A 22065-nucleotide genomic window follows, 5' to 3' on the forward strand; every position below is an offset into this window, starting at 1 on the left:
ATCTTTTAATCCCCCACTCTCTTTAAATATTAGCACTACGGTACACATTATGGATGACAGGGTTACCCTGATACCACAAAAGGCCTCTTTAAAGCTCAAACCAAATTCGTAGCTCAAAGGAAAACTGGGAAGTCTTTATGCCCATTGCTGAGCAGGCAGTCACTCACATGAGCAGTCCCAGTGACTTCCTTGGTCTTTTGCAAATTATCAGCCCTACTTCTGCATGCAGAAAAGAGAAGGGAAGGATTCAAATGACATGCTGGACTTTATCCAGATCTGTGTATATAATTTATTACAACCCCCCCACAATTGGAAGGTATTTGCCACTCTGGCCCCCATGTATGTCTATATGCCACTCTGACAACATTTACAGGTTGTAAAGGCAACAGATCCAGGCAGAACTCCCGCAGTGCAGGAGAAGTCTAGTGTAGCACAGGTGGGAGCCAGGGGCAGAAAGACTTCTATAGATGAGCTTCAGAGCAGCCCACTGGCAGGCGTGGGGAGGCTCCCTAACTTAGGGAAGACTTGGCTCTTGGAGAAGGAACAATCTTAAAATCATCTTTGACTCCTCCGCTCCTAGTCTGTGTCTTTCAGGGGATGCCACACACAATCTAGCTCTGCACAGGAAAAGATCCTTAATATTTTATGTTTTTTCTCCTTACTACAAGAGCAGAATTCAATATGCTGCATTGATGCTCTTGACACTCCTAGGGAAAAAAGGATAAGAAACCCATTACACTCTTGGTAGTTACTTCAATAGGGTAGGTGAACAACAGGAATTACCTTGCAAGATGAACTCCTCAAGAAACAAATTAGAAATCCACTTTAACGCAAGGCAGTTTAGCTATCTGTACCTTTGTTGTGGACACTATTATGCCTTGAAAACCTGGGTGAGATTCCTAAGGAAGCTTATCACCAGATACCTTCAGATGTATTCTACAGTTTATTTTTACAGTCAGTTAAACTTGGTCTCTTGCACTAGCTGTGGTGAGGGGAAAAACATCTTGAAAGTGCTAACATATTTCATACCAAAAACAAGGTGCTGTGTGCCAAGCAAAACCTACATTCTGTGGGGAGGCCCCCTGCTCAGGTGGGTCAAACTGGAAATCTTGATGCAGCTCCAGCTAAATTGAAAAATGGAGCCTGTTTCTGAATTAAATGTGCAAATGAGTAATACAGTCAGTACGGCCTCACAGACTTATTTATCTCGATATCAGTTTCAAACAGTTTTATGCTGCCCACACAGATTTTAGTATTTGCAACATGTAGCTGCACTGTACAAGTTATAAGGGAGAAAGTGGAGGTTTGGCAGTTCAGTAGGGGACAAGAGGCTTTTGGCACAGAGGAGGCTTTTCATGATTTTGGCCTCTTTTCTTTCCCTCACTCTCATGGGCAGGGTTGTAGGTAACTTGAAAGTTTTGGGAGGGCTTGAACCTCTGCTCCCTAAATCTCGTTAACTCTTGACAATGAGAAGCCATCCCACTGTCCCTCTCCCAATACCCGACACTACAGCCAATACATAATAATACAGTGGACTTTGCATTACTTCTGTGTTGCAGCTAAAACATTCAGGAATGTAATAGTATTTTCACATAGCCCATGCTGATCAATGAGGGCAAATTATGCCACTGTGAGTTATTGTTTCAGGGTGTCTGCAGACTCAGGAAGACACTCTGCATTTATTTACATTTGGAAGTTTATTTTCACAGCTATAAGGGCTAAAATCTTAATTTAAAAGTAGAAAATTTAGATTCCCCTGCGTAATTCTACAGCAAAATCATGTAATTACTGAATCCTGGAATACAGCGAGCTTGGTTACATTCCCTCTCCTGATATATGACTGCCAGGAGATTTTAAATGTGAAGAGAATTTGATGGAATTGTTTTCATACAGTATAGCCTAATGATGTGTAAGTAGCAGTTAATTGTTTTTAGTCTAAATAGGTTAGTGAAACAAAGAACCTATTAGTGTTCTTGAATGATGCTGGCTTATTTAAATTCTGGGATGGTGGCCAGAGCCCACCAGAACAACGAAAGGCCCAGTTCTTCCACAGAATGGCCAGAACACAGGCAGCTTTACTGCAGGTTTCCCTGCATGCTGCTCTGCTAATGAGTCTCAACTTTCCCTCGGTGGGACCAGCTCTAGAGACAAGAGACCAGTTTGGTTTCTGTACCCATTCTATCCTTGGCCTCTCTGCTGATCTTTGGTGATTGCGGAAGAAGGCTTGCGATGGGGACACCTCTCTACTTAGAACTAGACTGAGACCAAACTCATTTGACATAGGCCACCGAGCAGCCCTTATGGAAGGTAAAACTTCCAGTAAATATTACCCTGTGCTGGAGTTAAGCCAGGGACCTAGAGCTGAAATGAAATGTATCTGTTTGTTTCATTTTGGTAGTGTTACTCTTACAAAACGCTCAGGGTATTTCACAGCTCTGGAAGTCTGAAAGGAGTTTATGGAATCTTTAACATCTTTTTGGAGGGGCGGGGGGTTAAATTGTGTCATTGTGGCCTGACTGAGCAGTAGCATTAAGCGGTGCCATCCACTGAGCAACTCAGGGAGGGATTGTGCCTCATGGGCCCAGCGTGCAAGGGGCCGGTGCAGATTACACTATTCTTTAGGAAGGTGCAGGCTCCTCCTCCTCACTCAGCTGGTCTCTTCCTCTGTGAAGTAATGTGGAGGAGGTGGGTGAGACCTTGATTCTGCTTCCTTCCTGTTCCTTTTGCGGCAGTGTGTACCTCAGGAGAGCGCAGGGACTGTAACAGTGACAGAGTCCCTCTCTTACGCTGTGCAATGTAGTTGCACGCCAGCTTCCCGCATCCCTCTCAGGGAGTCCCCACCAGAATCTGCCCCCAAATTAATCTACGAAACTCAACAATGAGTGCATGCTGTCAATGTCAGGGAAACAGGATTGGGGACAGAAGTCTGACATCACTGTATTAGTGCCTCAAACCCAGCCCAACTGGAATTTGTTCGAGTTCAGACCTGGCGTGGTGGAGTTTTGTAGGGTCCTTTCGGCCTATAACTTCTGAAGCTGTTTTCCCTCACACAGTACTCTGTCTGCAGCCCTCCGCTGTTCGCTCCATAATGCATCGTAGGTAGGGCGACCAGATGTCCCGATTTTATAGGGACAGTCCCGATTTTTGGGTCTTTTTCTTATATAGGCTCCTATTACCCCCCACCCCCGCCCCAATTTTTCACATTTGCTGTCTGGTCACCCTAATCTTAGGGCCAGTCTCCAACACAAAAACGACCATGACCTGCTCACGACACTGGTGTCCCCTGACCCAGTTACAACAGTTCAGATCTGTACTGCAGACAGGATCTTAACTGTGTTCCGTGTCAGGGCTGAAGCTTCGGTTACATACAAAGTTCTTAGCTCTGCTACATAACTTGGTCACAACATGAGTACGTCCCAGTTGCTCTACAATTCCAATGAAGTTTTAACCAGGCCACGAGACAAAAGTGTTGGAAAGAGGTCCCCCGGCAAGGTTTGTACAGGACACAAATGGTGTAGTTTCTGACTCACAGAGTTTAGGTCCCAATTCAAATTCCATCATAGTTAATGGGATTCTTTCCATTGGCTTCCAAGAGCTTTGGAGCCTGGGAGATGGAAGACACATGTCACTGTAGGTCAACTAATCCTCTCTCTCTGGCAATGCAGGTTTATTCTATACAGCACACTGACAGCATTTCATCCAGTTTCATTTTAGAATTCTCAGGCAACTGGGCTTCTATCATTTTTCTTGGTAGAATGAGGCATTTTCCATAGCCTTATTCATTGCACTGTCAAGAAGATTGATTTTACTGATATTCAGACTGCCGTTTCCCCTTCTTAATTTCATCTCACAACTCCTAGATATGCCAGCATGTAATACCTTCCAATCGCTGTAGATTTACTCTAACCCTTCCAGTATTTGAAGACTTATCATATCCCTTTCCTCAGTCATTGCTCAGATTACATATAAATCTTTCCTTATAAGTCAATCCCTTTGGCCCCTTGATCATGTCTGTCATGGGTCTTTAAACTCCTTTCCTCTGATCCGATATACAACTAGATACATGCAGTGTATTCATGTTGATCTTGATCTTCCAAAATACACACATTAAATCTTAATCTTTGCTTTTAGCATTATTTTCTTTGGTAAATTTTGTCACAGTGCGGCATTTAGGAGACTTGACGCAGACGTCTCTATTTTGTGGTTTACAGCAACAGTTTAAAAAGTCAAATAAATTACAGTATTTTGAAATGTTAGGAAGCAGCCATTGATTGATTAACCCCTTTTTGTTGGTCTCTGGCCAGTGATGTAAAATGTTACCCCTTTGGACTTAGGGGCTGGCAATCACCTAATAGCAGGATATAAAAAATTGCCCTAATAGACTGCCTAGAGTACTGGCACTGAATCACAAAAAAACCTCAAGTATACATGGAAATGCACTGGACAGTGTCCAAGCGATCAGAGAAATATGACCAAGTCAAATTAAAATGAAAACAGAAAAAAGTTTGATGAAAAACAATCGGTTTTGACCACTGTATATTGCCCCTCAATTGTTGCCTTGGGCCTTGGCCCATCTGACTTATAAGTAAATATGTTACTACGTAGCACAAATATACCAGAAACTGAACAAGAATGCAGTAACTGACTGACCCTAAACTGAAAACAGTAGAAGCCAAGGAAAACACTAGCTAGAATTTAGATAATAGAGACATGATTTAGCAAGTCAGTTTAATTTCTGCCATGGACCCTGCCAAAACTTGTTCATGCTTTTATACTGAGGATTGATGGCCACGTTGTCTCTCTCAGCTTGGACTGAATATGGAATAAATTTACTCTCAAACTAGTCCAAGTTAAAAGCCAGCTTTCATTAATAGTTACATTTACCTGTGCTGAGCTTTCCTTTTCTGAATGTCAAATAAATTTTAAAAACTGAAATGTTTTCTCACTGTTTATTTGACACCCAGCTTGGGTCCTTTATAAGCTGTGGACCAAATTCTGCATTTACTTATCCCCATGCAAACTCAGTGGGCTATGATTTTGAAACACCAGTCTGATTTTTCAACACCACACTGGCTCGCAGTAGTTCTTTTCAACTTTTGCCAGATTGGTAAGTCAAGGTTCATGTGCAGTGTTGCTGAGTAGGATAACTCTTTCACATACCCTTAACATACAAACAGTGAGCTTGCAGGAGTGAAAATGAAGGCAGAATTTGACCCTTAAAGTTGATCTCATCAGTGTCATATATTGCCATTCCCCCCCCCCATCCCCAAAGGGGAAAGTTACATCCATGCAAAAAGATGCCAAGCCAAACTTGTAAATCAAGATACTTTAACTTGCATTATGGATCTGACCAAGTGATTTTAATTCTATATAATAGTTATCAATGATGCTCCATTTCTTTAGAAACCCATTTAAGAAAGCAGCATATGACCTTACCAAGATGGATACTTTAAAGAATTCTCCCCTCCTTCTCAATGCTTTGTGTAAGAATGCTGATTTACCAAATGTCAAAACTAAAAAGAACTAAATCTAGCCTACCCAGGTAGTGTAAAATCTTACTGCTACTTCAAAATCAGAGCCCAAGAAAGGAAAGGGTCAGAAGGAGAGAAAACAGAAGCTCAAGCACATATAAAATGAAGAATTCTAGTATGTCTTCCCTCACCCTTCTTTTTATGTTTAAATGTTATTACCAATATACTGGATTGATTGTGGTCTGCTTATATGTATCTAGCAATATTGAATATATGGAGGTTACTTCCCTGTAACTGGAGGTTCTTTGAGATGTGTGGTCCCTATCTGTATTCCACGTGTGATCCCAAGCAAAGAGATCCCAAGATGGTGTTCCCCACTTGGTAAAGATCTCATTCAGAGCAGAATTGCAACTCTCCCATTCATGGCCCATGGAAAAGTGTCTGCTGAGACTGTCTGCTTGGGAGTTGTGTGCACTTGGTAGTTATATTGCTGAGAGGGTTATGTGGTTTCTGATACACCAATTCCAGACGATGACTGTCTCTACATTGGGGGGAGGTAGGAGATCTTGTTCCCACCCTTTCCCCAATTTGGACTTTCTCTGGATTTGTCCACCAGGCAAGAGAGGCCATAACTTTGGCTGGAATTGCTACTCTAGCATTGAGGTTGTCTTTGGTGAGTAAATGGACTGAAGCCAGGTTTGTAGGCAGTGGAGATGAAGCCTGGCGAATGGTGTTACATGGCCGCATTAGGACATATGGCTTAGGAGGGAAAGACAGGTTCTGACCATAGTCTGAGATGTGAGGGTGATCTATTTTATCAAATCACCTCTGGTATGGAAGCTTTCCAACAGGAAATAGGCACTTGCTGTAGTCGAGTCCAGAGTCGCACCTATGAAATCTATGGACCTCGTGAGAGTCAATGTAGATTTTTGTGGCTGACACAGATTCCCAGGAAAGACAGTAGATGGAGCAGGAATAGGGTCGCCAACTAGAATTCCCTGCTGGATCTGCATGTCTGGAGCCAGTCATCAAGATATGAAAAGACATATGTGTCTTCTCATCCAAGCCATTACCATTGAAAGGACTTTTGTAGAGACCCTGAGTGCCATTGCTAGTCCAAATGGGAGCACTCTGAATTGGAAGTGGTCTTTCCCAATGAGGAATATGAGGATTCTTCAGTGGGACAGGTGAATGTCTATATGAAAGTAAGCATCTTTCATGTCGAGGGCCACAAACCTTGTGCCCCCTGTTCCAGAAAGGGACTTACTAATGCCAATGTGACCATGTGGAATTTTACTTTTTGGAAGAATACATTTAGTTGGTGTAAATCATGAATTTGTCTCCAACCACCAGACTTTGTGGGGACCAAGACATATGGGAGTAGAATCCCTTCCCTTGATGTTAGGGTGGCACCCATTCTATGGCCTCTTTCTGGAAGGAGAGACTTTATCTCTTGACGAAGAACCTCCTTGTGAGAGTGGGTTCCTGAGAAGGGGCCAGGAATGGGGACCGTAGTGGAGAGATGAAATAAACTCGATTGTGTAGCTGTGGTGGAAGATCTCTAGTACCCATTTGTCTGTTGTTATTGCACCTTAGTTATGAGCGAAGTGTGTAAGGCAGCAAACAGAGTTTTGGGGGCAATAAGGCATGGCATCAACGTCAGCATACATTCCTTCAGCATACCATCCAAAGAACTCCTTGGACAGTGGGTGGGGCGGGGTGCCCGTCTCAGAGGTGGGTTTTTGCATACTGCCTTTTGTGTGATGGTTCATAAGGGCACTGGTGATAGAATGCTTGAGGTGAAGGTCTGGGCCTGTAGGTTTGCTTCTGATGTTTCCTCTTCAGGACAGGGGTATAAATGCCCAGTGTGTGGAGGGCTGTCCTAGAGTATTTCAGAGTGTGTAGAAATGGTCTTTTCATTAAAGAGGTTAGACTCCTCAAGGGGAAGATCCGTCATGGTTTTCTGGTTTCCCCTGGAGAACTCCAGAGATTGCAGCCACAATTTGTGCCTCATGACTATAGCGGTGGCAATGGCTCTAGAAAGGCAGTGTCAGCTGCTTCTACCACTGCTTGGAGTGAAGTTTTGGCCATCAGCCCGCCTTGATCAATGAGGGCTTGGAACTGGGCCCTATTTTCCTAAGGAAGTTTGTCTTTAAGGTTTAGACATTTTGAATAATTCAAGAAATCCTATTTTGCTAACAGTACCTAGTAGTTAGCAACTCTGAAGCGGAGACTAGCTGATGAAAATATTTTCCTCCCCAAAAGGTGGAGGCATTTAGTGCTCTTGTCAGTTGGGGTAGTCGTAGGGTGCTGTGTCCTGGACCTTTCTGTAGCTGCTTGTGCCATGAAAGAGTTGGGTAATGGATGAATGAATAAAAACTCTGCTCCCATAGCTGACACAAAATATCATTTTTCGACCCTCTTCAGGGAGGGGGCACAGGAGGCAGGGGTATACCACATAGGTCTGGCAAATTCCAAAACGACCTGATTGATTGGCCTTTCTAGGGTGACCCATCCAGAGGGCTGGATGGTATCCAATAGACCATGCTGGGTGTCCTGGACCTCCTCAGAAGGTATCTGAAGCTCAGTAGCTACCCTCTATAACAGCTCCTGGTACTGCTTGTGGTCACTGGGCAAGGAAGGGGATGATGGAGCAACTGCCTCCTCAGCTGAAGAGAATGGCATACCCATTTGAACTGGCAGAACCAGTGGATCCAGCTCAGCTTCATTTGGATGGAGCTGGTTGTTACTCGTTGTGGGAGACGGGCTGGTGTGATTCTTGCACAGATCCAGTACGTCTGTTATGCAGATCCCATTAGGCTAGTAAAAAGGATTGACTGATGGGGGAGGTCCCCAAGACATAGGGTACTAATGGTCCCCTCAGTAGCCATAACCTGAAGGAAGTGGACGGTTCCAATACCTCCTGTGGGTTCTGTCTGGGCTTATTTTCATTGGGTACGGTGGGAGAAAAAGACTTGTCTGGAGCCTCAGATTTGTTTGACAAATTAATAGATTCCTGCTCTACTGGTGGTACCATCTGTACCAGTGGGAGGACGCTCTGAGCTGTGCATGCAGTAGGGGGCGATCCTTTTCTTCTCAAGGTGATTTTTTCAGGCATAGGGATGTCTCTAAGGAGGATTGGGCCTGTTAGGAATATTCTACTGTGAGGTAAAGATTTTGGTTCTTCCTGCTGTTTGGGGAGCCCCTGAGGAGGGGACTGGCAGATCCAGGGCCTCCAACAGGGTATTCAGAGAATGCCACATGGAGTGCGTTGGAACCATTGAATGGGGTCCCAGCGTGGAGGTCTCAGACAGGCCTGGTGGGTACTGGTCTTTTGGTTTGTGGGATGGAGCCAGAACCAGTATGGTCAGATCATTTTTCCTTTTCCTTCTTGAATGGCAGGTTTATGTGGAACTAACTCCTTATGACCCATGTGTGATGACTCACATGACTTGGACCAAGATGGGTAGAGATCCTTTTTCTTAGAGGCAGATCTGGATGGGGATCTGTCCTTATGTCTATATGGTCATGTCCCCTATTCTCATGAGAGGGTTTCTCATGCTTAAGAGTTTTAGCCTCCGCTCCAGAGCTCATGCTTGGAGAAGTCCTGCTCGCAGTCTGAGGGTGTCTCTCCCTAGCCTGGATCCGAATGAGGCCTCATGACCTGCTCCCATGAGGTGCTTCAGCAGGTGGAGCACTTGTCTTTCACTAGTTTGGAGAGGGAAGGAACAGCAGCTAATGCCCTTGGTGAGGTGATAAAGGCTATGCTGGTGTTTTTTTGCGGACGGAAAAGGAACACGGGGAGGAGACACAATTCTCATACCCTGGGACTCTTGGCATAGTTCTTCTCTACATGGAGAAGCTTCACGGGGCAGGGAAAACTAAGCTCACTATACTAACTGTAAAACAACACTAGAATATTAAGTCTAAACTAAAAAAAAAATTACTAAAACTATTTAAAAATTGTTTTTACTGATATTAGAATAGGAAGATTGAAGTGGACACAGAATTTTTGTTCAGGCCAGGAGGTGGTAAGAAGGAACTCAAGAGATGTTTGCCCTGCCCTTTATATCCTTACTTCAGAGCATGAGGAGGACAACCACACATGTGTGGACCAATGGACTTATGAAAGTTCTCCAGACTCAGGCATGTGGTATGCATGCATACTCATGCGTACAATACACAAAGAGACCATCACTCAAGAAGAACCAGTCCTTCATGGACAGGTCAACTCTCATCCAATATTGCGTCTAGCCAGTCATGCAATGATACATCGTGGTGGCAATGCAGTAGGGATTCCTTCTCAACCCAGTACAGAACTGGTTTGCCATCTGAAGCATGAGCTTCGATTTCTTATTTGCCTACCTCACAAGTATACAATAAAGATTTTAAAATTAGCAAATGTTTGGACTAGTTTCTGATGAGATGCTATAAGAAAGCTAAGTATTATTACTACCCTTATTGTATGCTTTTTGCTTGCACAGATACAAAGGCTATTAGTGGAAATAAATGGTCCAGCACTTAAAAAAACAAAACAAAACAAGAGATCCCAGGTACAGTATTTGACTCCATATCCTCCTATGCAGACTTTCTTTGACAAACACTTAGCCCTGGTCTACACTGGGTGAGGGATGCGGGGAATCGATCTAAGTTACCAACTTCAGCTATGTGAATAACGTAGCTGAAGTAGACATATTTAGATCGACTTACCGTGGTGTCTTCACCGCGGTGAGTCGACTGCTGCCACTCCCCCGTTGACTCTGCCTGCACCTCACGGCACTGGAGTACAGGAGTTGATGGGAGAGCGCTTGGGGGTTGATTTATCGCGTATAGACTAGATGCGATAAATCGATCCCCGCTGGATTGATTGCTGCCCGCCGATCTGGCAGGTAGTGAAAACATACCCTTAGCAGATACCACACCAAAGTTAGGATTTTTAGTGGAGACTAAGGGAGATAGATGCCCAAATCCCACTGAAAGTTAGTGGTTGTTGGGTGTCTAACTCCTGGAGGCCCCTTTGAAAATCCACCCCTGCAAAGAATTTTTAATCAAACTCTCTCTCTGAAGTTTTACATGGTGTTATTGTGCATAGCAACAGAAAGACACATGGCTCTTCTGCTTTCTTCAAAAAGAAAATTATCTGTGAATACTAGCTGCAGATCTAAGGAAAACTAATGCTCAGTGTCCCATAAAATTGGAGATTGAGTAAGTGACACATTCCAGAGCAAGTTTACATTATGGGTCTGTGCAACTGCTCACTTTAACCATACATCCATGACACAAAGGTACCTTCACTTTCCCTGGTTGGTGCACATCCAAAGTAAAGGATTTAAAAACTGAACAAAGTACAGCAGCTAAAGGGTTTTCTGTAGGCCATGTGACTGGCAGGAGTATTTGTCATTAAAATGTTGGTGGTCCACTTAATTTCTGCATGATCAAAGTCCTTAAAATGTAACTTTCTTTTAGCTGTGCAGAGCTATGTTTATTTGCAGCTTTGTTCTGTTTATTCTGACTAAAGGGAGATATCCAGCCTGCTTTGGATCAGCTGGTCTGCTGTTAAACCTGCGTGACTGGTGTTTAGATGAGGGCTGACTTGTTTTCTGCAGAAGCTGGAACAAGTTATGCAAAAAGAACATGCTGATGACTATGAAGTTATGACAACATGAAAAAAGAAAAGGCATAATTATTAGAGCTGTGCAAGTAACTGTTTTTTTCTCTTTTTTTGCTTATGATCTGAAAAATCAAAAAAGTCATTTTGGGTCAACTTGAAACTGAATTTTTTCAGAAGTTCTGGCAAAATGAAAGGTAAAAAAATTTGTTTCAAGGTGTTTTGGCATTTTTAACTGTTTTTCTTTTCTAAAAAATAAATGCAAAGCAACTCCCTTGTAAATCTAGCCTGAAAAAGCAAGAAACATTTCGTTTCACCAATGGCATAATGAACCATTTTAATATTTCTATTTTTTTTTCCCACTGAAAAAATTTGCCAAAATTGACACAAATTTGTGAAATGTTGCGGTCAACCTGAATCTGCATTTTTCGGTGAAAAAACTTTTGGCCAATTTTTTTTACCTAGCTCTAATCCTAATTAAAAAAATATCTTGCTCAGGATGACTAGCATTAATTATTCAAAAACCATAAATTGCTGCTACTCAACGTGACTATTTCAGTGATGGATAATGTGATCCTTGTATGCAACTTTCAATATTGGTTTGTAAATCACTTTGGCTGAAAGGATGCTGTATAAAATACACTCCTATACAGTTGCAAGGTATTATTACTATGCATCATATTAGACAGACCCTCAAAGTTGCCTCTATTACGCATTGCCCTCTTATACTGGGGTATGGGTACCACTACTCTATAATTTTTTACATCCCAATTTTGTACCCACAACCTGAGTGCAACTCCACTGGACATTGATTACTGGAGATATGCTAGTTTCACTAAGGCTGAATTTGGTCTTAAATGTTTATTTTCAACTGTTTGGATATAAAACCGGCATGCAAAATGTATACAGTACCAGTACCTCCACCTTTTCTCAATTCATCAATGTGTAACAGAGAACTCTAAATGGAACAGCTTTCTAATCACCTTGGGGCAGATAGTCAGCTGTTGTGAATTGTCACAGCTCCATTGACTTAAGTGAAGCTACAACAATTACACCAGCTGAAGATCAGCCCTTTGCATTTATATAGCATACCCCATCCCAAAGGAAAGTGCTTTGCAAACCAGTATTCAAAATCCCACACAGGGACCACACTGGAATTACTTCTATTTACACTAGGGCTCAGGTTGACTTTCAGGATTTATATATAAAACACTGACACTGTCTTTACTGCCTTATTACTGTTAATATTGCAGACCAACAATTTTTAGAAAGATCACTGAAGATCCTACATGAGCTGTGAAGCAATTAAAAAAAATACATTGAATTTCTCAGGCAATCCCAGTGTTACGTCTATTAAATTCCTTTATAATACAAAGTACTCACACATTTGTAAATGCCTACATACCTGTAAATGCCCTCTACTAGGATGAGAATTTTTTTCCATGCTCTGCGACTTCGAGGCTGCCCATATGCTATTGCATCCCTCAGTAATTTCTCTAGGCTCTGCATGTCTTTATTTAAAAATAAAAGAAAGGAAGAAAACCAAGTATTAACATAAGGGGCTTTAAAAGGAAGTTTTAAGTTCTTTCTGGCCACTATTTTTTTTTTTATAAGAAATCGACAGTTAGAGAAATGTCTCCTAAATGCACACTTCTGTTGTACAAAGGCTACATGCCTAATATTTGATTTAATTTGCCTGAATTTAATCTTGTGATAATATAACCAGAAGAGCTTTCTGCAACTATGCACCTCAACGGGGAAAAACTTTTCCTTTAACCATTAGAAACTCTCAGCTTCTTTATCTGAAAATAAAACTGAAACACTTTTGTCAGCTCCTGATTTTAACTGTCTATAATTCTTTAATCGGACTGAAGAAATGCACAGCATCCGGAAGCTGTAGTATAGTGAGCTTCACAGGGGGAGATTTCAAACGAGCCTAAGGGATTTAAGAGCACAAGCCCTACTGAAAGTCAATGACACATGAAAATTTTTCCCTACAAGTGCAAGCTTGTTGTAATAAAATCTACAGGCCAGATCCTTAAATAGTATAAATCACCTTAGCTTCCTTGACTCCTATGGCGGACACTGACGGACAAAACCTGAGGATCTAGTCCTGTAGTTTTCTGATTATTACAATTAGGGACAAAAGAAGAGATTAAGTAGACAAAAAGATTATAATTTGTATGTATTTTGCTTCCCTCCACCAGCACTGTCCCCTTTCACTAAGGGCACGTCTACACTTACAGTGCTGCAGCTGAATTGATGCTCTATGCTGATGAACAGAAGCTGTCCCGTCAGCATAAAAAAACACCCCTGCGAGTGGCAGAAGCTCTGTTGGCAGGAGAAGCTCTCCCGCCGACATAGCGCTGTGCACACTAGCACTTATGCCAGTGTCATTTATGTCGCTCGGGGGGTGGAATATTCACATCCCTGAGTGACATAAATTATGCCAACATAAGTGGTAGTGTAGTCATGGCCTTGGGCTTCAAATCTGAGGAGAGCTGAATCAATTACATAATTTTAAAACACAAAAGTAATCACAATGACAATACACTTGTAACAAAAAAAAGTTAAGAGCGTTATATACAATAATTCAGGCTACAGGATCATGACGAGAAATAAATTTTAGAAGAGTAAATAGTATTGTGGTCATACTCTGCTGTGTTTAGCACAGTCATTAAAAACAGACATTTCGCTGGTAACAAAACAGAATAGCTGAAAAGATATTTCATTATGATCAACACAGGCAAATGCCACTGAACTTTATGTTTATTTCATTTGAAATTCATTTAGCAGAATAGAGACTCGTTAAGCCTACTTCAGTTAAGCGGCTTTGGGTCAGTTCTAGCAAGAAGAGGAATCTTGTCCTTTACAAGAAAGATGGGGAGTGGAAAAAGATTAATGAGAGAGAGAGAGAGAGAGAGAGAGAAAATATGCGAACGGGTACAAATGCCCTGAAGGGACTCTGTTTCTTAGCCAAAAAGACACTGTTTGGCATCGATGAGGCTTTCCTTTGAAAGAAGCCTGAAGTCGTGTTAGAAACTTTGCTGCTCCTTCAGGCATTGGTTATGGACAATATGATGCCAATTAGATACTTTTTAAAAAGTAGAATGGGCAGATGCCCAAGTACAAAAGAAAAAGAAAAGAACGTACAAAGCTTAGGGAAGTACCAAAATTTGGCTCCAAATTGATAATTGACTGAAATCTGACCAATATTTGGGTTTGGATGTAACCTCTTTGAAGCTTTCAGAGTAACAGCCGTGTTAGTCTGTATTCGCAAAAAGAAAAGGAGTACTTGTGGCACCTTAGAGACTAACCAATTTATTTGAGCATAAGCTTTCGTGAGCTACCAATGTGATATATGCCATCATGTGCCAGCAATGCCCCTCTGCCATGTACACTGGGCAAACTGGACAGTCTCTACGTAAAAGAATAAATGGACACAAATCAGATGTCAAGAATTATAATATTCATAAACCAGTCGGAGAACACTTCAATCTCTCTGGTCACTCGATTTCTGATCTCAAAGTGACTATCCTTCAACAAAAAAACTTGGAAAACAAACTCCAACAAGAGACTGCTGAATTGGAATTAATTTGCAAATTGGATACAATTAACTTAGGCTTGAATAGAGACTGGGAATGGTTGATTCATTATAAAAAGTAACCTATTTCCCCTTGTTTATTATTCCCCCCCCCCCACTGTTCCTCAGATGTTCTTGTTAAACCCTGGATTTGTGCTGGAAATGGCCCACCTTGATTATCATACACATTGTAAGGAGAGTGATCACTTTACATAAGCTATTACCAGCCGGAGAGTAGGGTGGGGGGGAGAGAAAACCTTTTGTAGTGATAAACACCCTTTTTTTCATGGTTTGTGTGTATAAAAACATCTTCTGTGTTTTCCATAGTATGCATCCGATGAAGTGAGCTGTAGCTCACAAAAGCTTATGCTCAAATAAATTGGTTAGTCTCTAAGGTGCCACAAGTACTCCTTTTCTCTTTGAAGCTGGTTACTTCCTGCAGTTTGTGAGAATCTGGAAGTGCACATTCCAAAATGCCTCAAGACAGCACCCTGCATGGCATTTGGAGATGTGTAGTTCCAATTTCCTGACTGCTGCCAGAACTAGGATTGAGTTGGTGGTAGATACATGAGGGATGGGTCTGTATCTACTTCATTTGGCTGAACCCTTTCCTCTACCACTCTACTGTGGTTAGACATCCATATTCCTGGATCAGGTCACCTCCAAGTTTGGGTGGGAAATTTGATTTCAGATTGTGAACTGGGATCTGATCTGAATTTCATAGGTGGCCTTTTCCACTACGAAAGGGGTTAAGCAGAATGTTAGATCTGAATACCTTTGAATTTGGGTGTTTGAAACGTAGAGCTAGATCTCAATTCTGCAACTCAGGCTCAATGCTCTGTGTCACGTTCACCAAGCATTCTGGAGTACCTGAAGCCCATGAGCACAATGCAGTTTGGAGTGCCTTAGAATTCAGTGACCATTGTAGAAGCAGTGGGCGGCCCTAGAGTGTTTCGGCCCTGCGCTCTCCATTGAAGTGATTTGATTGTTTTACACCCATGAAAACAGTCCTGTGTGTCTGTGTTTGCAGGTCGGAGGCTGGGAGTAGATAATGATACCTTACAAACACGGCTGGCATGTTTTATATTAACTAATGCCACATTTTCAGCAATAAATCTTGAATGCGGTGTTATTCTTTTAGCATTACGACATCTAATCTTGATCTTCTAAGAAAATACAACCCTTCCACTTTACGAAGATGCACCTTCCGTCTATACCAATGTATTTTAAACTATGCAGAGTAAATGAACCGTATTTGTGCACCTTGTCCTTACACCAGCTTGAACTGTGGACCCTTACTCAGTATGTACTCCATGAGTAGTCCCATTGACTCAATAGCGAAAGGTATTATCCAGCATCACTAAGTATACCCCGCTCTAGCCCTTAGCAAAGTTGGCACTTCCTCATGAACTCTGACGTACACTGAGCTGAGAGTGGTTTGTCAATTTATAAGGTATGACATACTTCTTATAATCTGAACTTTTTTTATTTGGCCGTTCAAGAGGAGTTGGAGAAAACCAAATTACATTCGGAATGTAGTGGTACCATTAGTACCCTCCTTTGCCACTATGAAAGATCCCTGTGGGTCCCCTCAGTGCAGCCAATCACTGGCTGTATTTGCTGCCCTCTAAATGGAGGTTAGAGATAATACAAGGTTCTTCAACATAAAGAGCAAGAGGTTAATGAAACAAATTGACCCAGTGTTAGGAGAGGAGTAGGAATCAGATGGATCTCGGAAAAGATTATTCAGCCCCCCCCAGTCTTGTCTTTTGCAAGCCCCAAAGAAGATGAATTGCTTCACTTAAAAACAAAACCTTCCATTAGTCAGAGGTGGTTAGAAAAGGCAGGACAATAAAATAATACTCCAACAATGAGCATAACTGTTGCTAGTGCAACCTAATGCTAGTTTCTCAGGAACATTCCTGTCCTACTACTTTGAACCAATAGGTGGTCCAATCTACAAAGCCCAGGGCATCTGTATAGACAGAACACATCTGCTACTGCAAATATTCAAGGAAGAAACAAACCTGTTGTTTCCCTTTGTGGATTTGTGACTCTGTCTCTGGGCACTGGCCATTTCACTACCACGTCTCCAACATGACCAATCCCCCCCTCTCCACTTTCTAGCATGATCCCAATACAATGCTGCTCCATGGCACAAAGAAGGATTGCAGTCTCCCTGTATGGAATATCCCTTGGCTTGCAGTCTCACACAGCAAAACTATGTTTTCTCGAGTCTTTTGAAGGTCTTGCATACCAGCGGAGAGAGTTCCCAATTTGCCACTTGGGGTGCAGGCAAATTGTGGTAACAGTTGCTCACCCGGCTGAGTTCTTAGATTGTGATTGTTGCCCCATGGGGAATAATGCAATGTGTAGACAGCACAGCTGTCCACTAGATGGCAATCAAGTAAATAAATTCTCCTGATGTTTCTAAACTGATTTGCTTAGCAGCTATTCAGAGCACTCATTTGCAGCCCCACCTGAACAGCCAAGTGCTTTGCATATTTAGTAAGTGAAAGTTTTTATTCCATTCTGCCTTATCCTATATCCAAACAAACCAAATCATTTAAGCTGAGGGGGGAGCAAAGCCTTTCTCAAGGCTGGTGTCTGACTATCATTAGCATTTGTGAGGTAAAAGGACTCCAAGTGGGGCTAATAGAATATGTAACTGGCTGCAGGACATCAGCTTGACAACAAGGGGGGAGATTTTCAAAGACACAGAGGGGAACTTAGGCACCCAATTCCGAAAGAAAATCAACAGGGGTTGGCCTGATGCCTCTTTGTGCCTTTGAAAATCTCCCCCAAAGTATATAAGTTCTTTTGGTTTAGGAACCTATGCTGTTAAACTGGACTAGTGCTGGAATCTGTCTTCGGAAAAGGCCGTTTGCCCAAGCTCATGAGCTGGAGTTAAGGTTGGAAGGTCTGGTTGTCCTAACACCCACGGGGTTTGAGGGGGAGTGCGGAGAAGAGGGTTAGCAATCACTTGGGTGTGTCCGCTCTAGCGAAGAGGTAGATTGCAGAGTTAGGGGAGATTCTTTCTAAAGCCTTGATCCTGCCAACCCTCACACTTGTGCTCAACTTTGCTCAACACATGTGAGTAATCCCTCTCAAGTCAAAGTTAAGCACTAGCGTAAATGCTTGCAGAATCAGGGCTTAATCTATGTACCCCACAGTTGTAAGTCACTGCAGTTGTAAGTCTATTTCAGAGCGTGGGAGGCTGTGAAGAAAAAAAAACATTTAGTTGCCCTGTATTTTAGAATGTTTGTTTATTGCATCACAGCATTGAAGGAGCTTATGTTTTAATCTTCTTACGCCTGCAAGCCTTTAGTCCATAAAGGTGTTACATGTGGAAATGAACTTAATTTCCCCCTTTTCCTCTGCATCTGTTTAGGACATAGTGATCCAGAAGCGGGGGTGAGGGGGCGAGTCTAATACTGCCACCTTCAAAAACAGAATAGTTGCCACACTGACTATGGTTCCCCACACTGATCCACGCTAAAGTTGATATGCGCTTTGGGTGCACAAGGTTGGAACTTTTTAGAGAGCAGGGCCTTTTGAGGGCATGTGCCCACCCCATGGCCTCACCTGTGGCTGTGTAAGATGATGGAGCCCCAGTTGCCATTCGTTTCCTGCTGTTATATCTACTCTATGGTTAGGGCTTGGCTACACTTGCGAGTTACAGCGCAATAAAGGAGCCCTGGGCTAACTAGCTCACTACCCGTCCACACTGGCAAGGCACATAGAGTGCTCTGTCTTCGTGGCTACAGCGCTGCTGGTACTCCACCTCGGCGAGTGGAATAACATTTGCTGCACCTTGACTACAATGCCCGGGTGTCAGTGTGAACGAAGTGTTACATTATTGCGCTCTGATTGGCCTCTGGAAACATCCCATAATCCCCTTAAGTCAAGTGGCCACTCTTGTCATTGTTTTTGAATTGCTGTAGGAATGCGGATGTGACCTTTGAAAGCTCTGTTTCTGACAGCCGGCTGCTTATCTGCTCCGAGACAAAGCAACCATTAGTGTGGAATGCTGTGCATGAGAGAGAGAGGTGGGGGAGTGAGAGGGGTCTGCTGCTGTCTGAACTTACAAGACAGCATGCTGACATGCTCTCAGCCTCTCAAAAACCCACTCTCTCTCCCCCGACATATACACAACACACTCCCTGTCATGCTACACCCCCCCATTTGAAAAGCACATTGCAGTCACTTGCATGCTGGGATAGCTGCCCATAATGCAATGCTCCCAATGCCACTGCAAGTGCTGCAAATGTGGCCACGCCAGTTCGCTTGAAGCTGTCAGTGTGGACAGACTGCAGTGCTTTCCCTACTGTGCTCTACGAAGGCTGGTTTAACTCAAAGAGCTCTACATCTGCAAGTGTAGCCATGCCCCAAGGGTGTGAGACAGTGGCGAAAGGAGGAGGTGAGGAGTGTGAGGCCGAGCAGGCAATCAGAACCAGTTACTGTGGTAAGTAACCATTTTATCTTCTTTGAGTGTTGTTTGCATGGATCCCCACTGGTGGCAATTAACAAGCACTCCCCAGGCGCTGAGGAGGTGATTTGGGGAGCCTTATGTCTTGTCTACACATGGAGATATTCCAGAAAAGATAAAGTGGATTAAGCTAAACAGAAACTGTTTAGGATCTTTAGGTGCTATGTCAAAAGAAAGAATAATAAACATTAGGATGGCTTTCCTGAACTGAGCTTCTGATCTAGAGGCTGAGTCTCTCCCTATAGGTTAGGATGGAACTCTAGGTGGCAGCTTTACACAAAGCATTGTTGGAGACTTTTCAGGCGTAAAACGTTGTCAGTTCATAACTATGTGGGGCTGAAACTTGGAATACGTTAGTCAAATCCTGGTACACTTTATAAATAACCCGCAGACCACCCCCAAAAAGACACAGGCTTTTTTCCTTTTGTGTTCTCTACCTCCTACACTATAATTTTCTATTTCCCCTCCCTCCAATTTCTCTCTCTAACACACACATTTTGCGATTTTAAAATTTATCACCTTAATATTTTCCTACCTCTCTCTCTTGCACTTTCCTCCATCCCAGCTACATCTCTACACACAGAGCTTGGAAATTTTGCCAGACATCTAATAGCCACAGTTCTCAGAATCTTCCTGGGGGCTGCATTTTTTTGCACCAAGCTCTAACTAGTAGTTGTCTGATAAATACAAAATCTTCCCAGACTAGCTCTGGCTCCTGCAAAGGAGAACTAGTATTCTCCCTTCCCATTTTCACCTCCCACACAATATCCTCTAGGATTCTCCAGTGGAGCTCTACTTCTTCTGCAGCTTTCTCCCTCCAGCTTTCCGGCTGCTGCAAATGAGTCTCTCTTTCCTGGCGATGCTGCCTTGCCCCAGACTCTGTTTTCGAGTCTTCCTCATGAATGAATAATTCTAGTGCCCATCTTTGCTTCTGCTTGTAGTTCCCCAAAGCAGTGCCAAAGAGAAAATTGATTGTCAGATGTTTGTCAACGTAACTACTACCCGTAGGGTTCTGAATAGCAGTTTTCACTTGGCTGAGGGCTGTGAGCTCTGGGACAGCTTGAAGTAGCAAAGTCCTTGGAGTCCACCCCCAGACAGCATTGCATTATTTACCCTTGGTTGGTACTTGGAAGGTGAACTTACAACCGTAAGGGCTAGTACTCTTCTCCCCCCCCCAAGCATTGATTCTGTGAAAGTTAAGGGTGCTCACTCAGGAACACTTCCTGCTCACACTTGGCAAGTCACATGGATTTTTCAAGTGGGTGAGTGCAGACACAGCATGGCAGAAAGAAGATATACCAGAAAGTTACCAGGTTTCAGAGTAGCAGCTGTGTTAGTCTGTATCCGCAAAAAGAAAAGGAGGACTTGTGGCACCTTAGAGACTAACACATTTATTTGAGCATAAGCTTTCGTGAGCTCACGAAAGCTATGTGTTAGTCTCTAAGGTGCCACAAGTCCTCCTTTTCTTTTTGCAGAAAGTTACCACAATCTTTTTTCTGTGACAATGTCTGCATGTGTCATAAGAAAACAGGAATTGCCAGACTGGATCAGATCCATAGTCCATCTAGCCCAGTATCCTGGCTCTCTGACAGTGGCCAGCACCAGATGCTTCAAAGGAAGGTTCAAGAAACCCCACAGTAGGTTGGGGGGGAGGGAGGGGCTAATGGGCCTCCAGATGAAAGTCTCGTCCTGATCTCTAATTGTTAGAGGCTTATATCCTGAAGCATAAGTTTTATATCCCTTCCAAAATTTATGTTAGTATCAACTATTATACCTCTGGATATTCTTGTTATCCATTGCAATGGAACATGTCCCCCTCAACTTTTCATTACCTGGTTGATATACTGGGGCTACCGCTGGTGGGCTAGTAGTACTGATAAGAAACCAGATAAAGACAAGGCTCCATTCAATGGTTTCTGGAGATTTTAACAATGTATTAGTTAAACCTGTTATAGGACTGGACCAAAGGCACTACCGGTGGGAATTTTCCAATTGTCTAGGTTGTGCGTATGTCTGTCTGAAAATAAGTCTGTAAATTAAAATATAATATTGAAGGGGAAAGGATTGTGTAGCATCAGCCAAAAGTTTGCAAGTCGTCCACACGTCTTGTGATGCATTTAAATCCAGCTAGATTTGGAGTCTCTCTCACCCTCTCTCTTGTTGTGACATTTAGATTTCACTTTGTCAGAATTACTCCATCTGAGTTTTGAAAGCATTTTATACTTCTTTAATTGTGGAATTTGAGAGAAAACATGGCTTTGTCAATAGACAGGATCTTTTGGATGCCTTCTACTATTTTATTTGGGGGAAGAGGGGGATCAATGTCCTAGCTTGCTGCACTATTTGTACAATGCTAATCTTGATGGATAGGGTGGTTACTGAATACACCTTGCACATGTTTTCCCTATAGTAATTCAGGAAGTATGTGGCCCAGAAAACTTTCTGTTGATTCATGAAAGTGTAGTGTAAGTATGCCCCTTCATTTTGATAACCATTTCCAGCAGCCAACAAAAACATAACAGCAACACACTATTCGCCCCTTGCCCTTCTTTCTCAATGTATCTCGTATACACGTACAATCAGAGAAGTCAGAGTAAAAGTAAATGAGATCTAAACAGTTTAATCAAGCCTGTTACACTCCACGTAAAAGGAGAATGAACTAGACAGTGGGGAGCAGTCACTTTCTCCAATGATTAACAACACCTTCCTCATTCACATTTAGGCATGCTTTGAAAATGTCATTCACAAGGCTGCCAACCAATCTGGTTTTGTTCTGGCAACAAACAATACAGAAGGAATGTTTTCGTCACTAGTTGAGTATTATGTGGCACAAAGGTCTTTGACTTTTCATACTATGTTTACAATGCTGTAATACCAGGTTAAACACTATGCTGGTGAAACTGGCGCAGCTCCA

The 22065-nt window shown here is 42.7% G+C and overlaps 1 protein-coding gene across 3 annotated transcripts in view; it reads right to left on the bottom strand.

Annotated features, from left to right (window-relative positions):
* Positions 1–22065, bottom strand: part of SPTLC3 (serine palmitoyltransferase long chain base subunit 3) — a 134509-nt gene that overhangs the window by 26609 nt on the left and 85835 nt on the right. For all 3 annotated transcript variants that reach the window (XM_027826543.3, XM_043544037.1, XM_043544036.1), the window contains exon 7: positions 12485–12590. In XM_027826543.3, the coding sequence (XP_027682344.1) occupies positions 12485–12590 (106 nt within the window). The remainder of the gene's footprint in view (positions 1–12484; positions 12591–22065) is intronic.

Source organism: Chelonia mydas, chromosome 3, assembly GCF_015237465.2.
Source record: "Chelonia mydas isolate rCheMyd1 chromosome 3, rCheMyd1.pri.v2, whole genome shotgun sequence".
NCBI lineage: Eukaryota > Metazoa > Chordata > Testudines > Cheloniidae > Chelonia > Chelonia mydas.